At 39.3% G+C, this 5,080-nt stretch overlaps 1 protein-coding gene across 1 annotated transcript; it reads left to right on the forward strand.

Annotated features, from left to right (window-relative positions):
• The first annotated feature begins 2,246 nt into the window (after positions 1 to 2,246).
• On the forward strand, positions 2,247 to 3,737 carry LOC110932828. Its single transcript, XM_022176083.1, has one exon. It carries the CDS (start codon positions 2,247 to 2,249, stop codon positions 3,735 to 3,737), a length of 1,491 nt encoding a protein of 496 aa, XP_022031775.1.
• The last annotated feature ends 1,343 nt before the right edge of the window (positions 3,738 to 5,080 follow it).

Genomic DNA, 5,080 nt, shown 5'->3' on the forward strand with positions numbered 1-5,080 from the left:
ATTTTGCAATTTGGTGATGTTTGATTTAATGGGTTTAGTATAATTCATGAATGTATTGCTAAATTCAGTATGATTAACAGTTTCTAAGGAGATTTAGACATCACTAGATGCTAAATTTTAGTATGAACATGATTAGGGCAAAAACCCACTTGCATGTCAAATAATGCTTGGAAATTGTGAAGTTTTGTATGTTAAATTGATGATTGAATTATGAAATTGTTATGAATATAGATTTAGAATTGTATGTTCTTGATTTGAATGATAGATCCTAACATGGTAGTATGTTTATGTTGCTCAAGAGTGAACTATGAAAGTTGTGCTTAAAATGCTTGTACATTATGCTAGTCTAGTGATATGCACACCATGTGTTTGACAAAATGCCTAAGTGAGTTAGTTATGGCTTTTGCATGAATACTTGTTAAGATGATGCAACTTTCTCATGATAATGATGTATGTAACTACTAAACGCCATAACATACCATAAGGATTGTGAAATTAATGTTGAAAGAAAGCTAAAGTACGGGATTATGACATATAGGCACAAAGAAGGAAGAAGGCGCAAGTCACTCAAAGGCACAATCATCACAAGATCGCGGTAAGTTCATATGAACTTTATGTACTATGTTGGTAGATTATGAATGACACTATTTAGAACTATGATTTTAGTGTAACTTCCCTTTATGAATCTTGAATGTATAAATGTAAAGAGCTTGTATGGAGAAATGTCCGAAAGACCAAGTTTGTGGTTAAATTTAAAGGATCCGTCAATTTAGAATAAATGTTAAATAGAATGATAGTTGGAGTGTTTAGGAATTAGATTTGTTATATGGGTCAAATGGGGTAAGTACATGAAGGAATGATATGCGATGATACATCACTAACAAATTGGAAAAATGGAATGATGAAGGTTTTCCGAATGAAGGCAAATATGCTAGTAGGGTATCATGCTATGTTAACGGGTGAAAGGAATATGGAATTAAAGGATTGTAATTGTTATGTGATTTGAACTAACAAGTGTTTGTTGTTATGAATGTTAGGTAAATCTCATGCTTGATTGCGGCGCATTCGGAGCGAACACACAATTGTCAACCTTTACACGCTTCCGGTTCATGTTGTTGATGATGAATGGGTCAAAAACTCTGTTTTGTCATATGATGTTAAATTGTGTTTAGCATGTTAGTAAGTAGCTAGAACTTTTAAATCTTTTGGTACATTTGTACAAAATTGTCCATGTTGAACCTTATGGTCACAACTTGTAGTTTTGAAAGGTGTCGTAGTTCATAATTAAGATGATGTTGTTAAAGGCAGGGAAAAGTTAAATTTTCGAACGGGTCATGTCAAAAATTTTTTAGAAATTGTATAAAATTACGTTGTACATCGTAAAGGAAAACGTGGGCGTTTCAAGTTGGTATCAGAGCCTAGGTTTGAGGGATTTAAGCATCAACTGCTTGAACTCAAACCAAAAGCGCGGGAGAAGTGTGTGTTCGATCCGTGGCGCAAAGCAAGTAAGTGTTCTAAATGATTACGTTATGAAATATTTTTGCATTTTAATTTAAGTTGTTGTGAGACGTTATGAAATGATTACGTGACGTAGTGGGAGATATAGGATGAATCAGATCAGTTTGGGGATTAATACGGGTCAAAAAGGGGTAGAAAAACATGAAAAAAAAAACAATAAAAGTACGCTGGGCACTACCGTAAGTTGCGGTGGTACCGTAATTTACGGTAGCACCTGGGAGAAATGATGGCCACCGTAAATCAGTAGCTTGGCACCGTAAAGGAAAAAGGGTCACCGTAAGTTACGGTGGTACCGTAACTTACGGTGGAGCTCATTTCAGCCTATTTCAAATTATATTGTTCTGTTTATTGTTTTATTCATACGGAAGGTACTTAGAATGATATAATTCGATCATGATGGGTAAGAAAAGTGTATCAAGATGTAAGGGATAAAGAATACTATGGAGTTGGTTGTCGGAAACGTTGAGTTTCCAAAGAAAGTTTAAGCATGGTTTAGTTATGAGTAATTTCTTTCACATATTAGAAAGAATGAGAGCTACGTAGCACTAGCATGGTCATGTGATAGAAAGGATTAATGAATGTTTAAAATAAGAACGATACGATACAAAGACGATAAGGCAAGAAGTATGAATGATGAATGAAATGTGTTATGATAACGTGATGTTAAGACATGATGGTGGAAGAAATGAAATGAAAATTCTAATGAAAGTAACGAATGTTTTATGTAGATGGCCGATAGGGTGAATGCGAATGAGGACGACGAAGCACGCCGAAATGAAATAAAAGCTATGGTTGTGGAAGAAGTAATGAAAGCAGTTGAGGCTAGTATTCCCCGACTAGCTCAAGAAGTCGAAGGGCAAGTATTGGAAATAATTAATACCTCGGTAACTACCAAGGTGGAAGAATTGAAAGAAATGATTAGCGAATTGCAAGTGAAGAAAAGCTTTCGGCGATGCACATACAAGGAGTTCATGGCATGCAACCCTTTACCATACAAAGGGGAAGTTGATCCGATAGCTTGTCAAAGGTGGATTTCCAGTACCGAGGCAGTGTTTACACGAAGTAGATGTGAAGCGGAGGATCAAGTAATGTTTGCCACGGGCCTTCTACAACTTCGAGCAAAAGATTGGTGGGACGCATACTCGAAAGAATTGGGGGATGATAAGGTGCAATCGTTAACATGGCAAGAATTCAAGGAGTCATTTCTGAAATATTATAGTCCACAATCCGCAATTGATAAGATTCAGGAAGACTTCTTACGTCTCAGACAAAAGGATGAAACGATTGATGAGATAACAAACAAATTCCTTGAAAGGGTGAAGTTCTGTGAGGAGATAGCGGGGACTGAAAGGCAAAGGATTGTACGTTACCATGCTATGTTAAAGGCTGAATATCGGGAATTTATAAACCCCTCTAAGTGTGCGACGTTAAATGAACTAATTGAATGGGCAAGAGACAGAGAAATTGAGATAAAAAGGCAGGTTGAACGGGGAGAGAAAAGGGCAGCGGAGAAGCCTACCAACGCAAATCCATCGAAAAAGGCAAGGTATCAAGACCAAAGCAAGAAAGGGAAGGCAAGTGGTGAAATTCCGACTTGCAAGACGTGTGGGAAGCATCATTCAGGTGAATGTTTGTCGGGAAAGAAGGGGTGCTACAAATGTGGGCGAGAAGGACATCCGTTTTATAGGTGCCCCGAAAACTCAAAGGCGTGTTACAATTGCAATGAACCGGGGCACGTTAAAGCGGAATGTCCGAAACTCCAACAAGGGGCAAAGAGAGATGGAAAGAAGGACGAGCCCCCCAAGGCTCGCGGAAGGATGTTTCAGCTAACCTCGGATGAAGCTAAAGCAAGCCCGGATGTGGTTTCAGGTATATTCTTGGTTAATTCTATGCCTATGAATGTTTTATTTGATTCCGGGGCTAGTAGGTCATTCGTTTCTAATGAATTGTTAGCTCACCCATCGTTTAAGCTTGAGAAGATGTCAATACCCTTAGAAGTTGAAGTTGCTGATAGTAAAAGCTATTTGTTGCATGATATTTGCAAAAATTGTAAGATAATAATCGAAGATGAGGAATTTAGTATAGACCTTGTTCCAATGTACATGGGGGAATTTAAAGTAGTTGTAGGAATGGATTGGTTAGCCCAAAATCATGCTGAAATTCAATGTGAAAAGAAAATCATTCATATAATAACCTCGGGGGGGGGGGGAAACGGATAAGTGTTCAAGGGGAAAGGGTCATCAAGCCGAAATTGTGCTCTATAGTCAAAGCTGTCAAATATGTGAGGAACGGGGGTAGGGCTTATCTATCTTATGTGATTGACACTAGTCGAGGTGTCCCAAGGCTTGAAGATGTGAACGTGGTGAATGAATATCCGGATGTATTTCCGGAAGACCTACCCGGGCTACCACCTGAACGAGAAGTAGAACTTAAAATAGAGCTTAACCCAGGTGCAAAACCGGTAGCTAAAGCTCCTTATCGGTTGGCCCCAACCGAAATGAAAGAATTGATGACGCAACTTCAGGAGTTGCTCGATAAGGGTTTTATTAAACCAAGTGTTTCGCCATGGGGAGCACCCGTATTATTCGTGAAGAAGAAAGATGGCTCGATGCGAATGTGCATCGACTATCGAGAGTTGAACAAGTTAACGGTGAAGAATCGATACCCGTTGCCCAGAATTGACGATCTCTTTGACCAGCTACAAGGGGCGAGTTGGTTTTCAAAAATTGATTTGCGGTCGGGATATCACCAACTGCGTGTGCGTGAAGAAGATGTACCAAAAACCGCGTTTCGAACACGGTATGGACATTACGAGTTTTTAGTAATGTCCTTTGGGCTGACAAACGCGCCAGCGGCGTTTATGGATTTAATGAATCGGGTGTGCCGACATATGCTTGATAAATATGTAATCGTTTTTATCGACGATATTCTAATATACTCCCGTAGTGAAGCAGAGCATGCTTCCCATTTACGTGATGTATTAGAAACGCTTCGCAAGGAAAAGTTATACGCAAAGTTCTCAAAGTGTGCCTTTTGGCTTAGAGAGGTACAATTTTTAGGCCATGTGATCGATGCGAATGGTGTTCATGTGGATCCGTCCAAGGTAGACGCGGTAATGAATTGGGTACCCCCGAAGAATCCAAGCGAAATAAAAAGTTTTCTAGGCTTGGCTGGGTATTATAGGAGATTTATCCAAGATTTCTCCAAGATAGCCTCTCCTATGACGAAGTTAACAAAGAAGAGTGAAAAGTTTATATGGGGCGAAGAGCAAGAAAAAGCGTTTCAAACTTTAAAAGAAAAGCTCTCAAATTCTCCGGTGTTGACATTACCAGATGGAACGGATGGTTTGGTGGTGTATACGGACGCCTCTCGTCAAGGTTTAGGTTGTGTGTTAATGCAAAGGGCTAAAGTCGTTGCTTACGCTTCGAGACAACTCAAGCAACATGAAGGCAATTATCCGACTCATGATCTTGAACTGGCGGCGGTTGTATTCGCCTTGAAAATATGGAGGCACTACCTTTATGGGGTGAAATGTACTATCTTCTCGGATCATAAAAGCCTC

Source organism: Helianthus annuus, chromosome 4 (assembly GCF_002127325.2).
Source record: "Helianthus annuus cultivar XRQ/B chromosome 4, HanXRQr2.0-SUNRISE, whole genome shotgun sequence".
Classification (NCBI taxonomy): Eukaryota; Viridiplantae; Streptophyta; class Magnoliopsida; order Asterales; family Asteraceae; genus Helianthus; species Helianthus annuus.

What these genes read in the sequence shown, in the direction of transcription:
- LOC110932828 (XM_022176083.1), top strand. Translation starts at nt 2,247, where the DNA reads ATGGCCGATAGGGTGAATGCGAATGAGGACGACGAAGCACGCCGAAAT.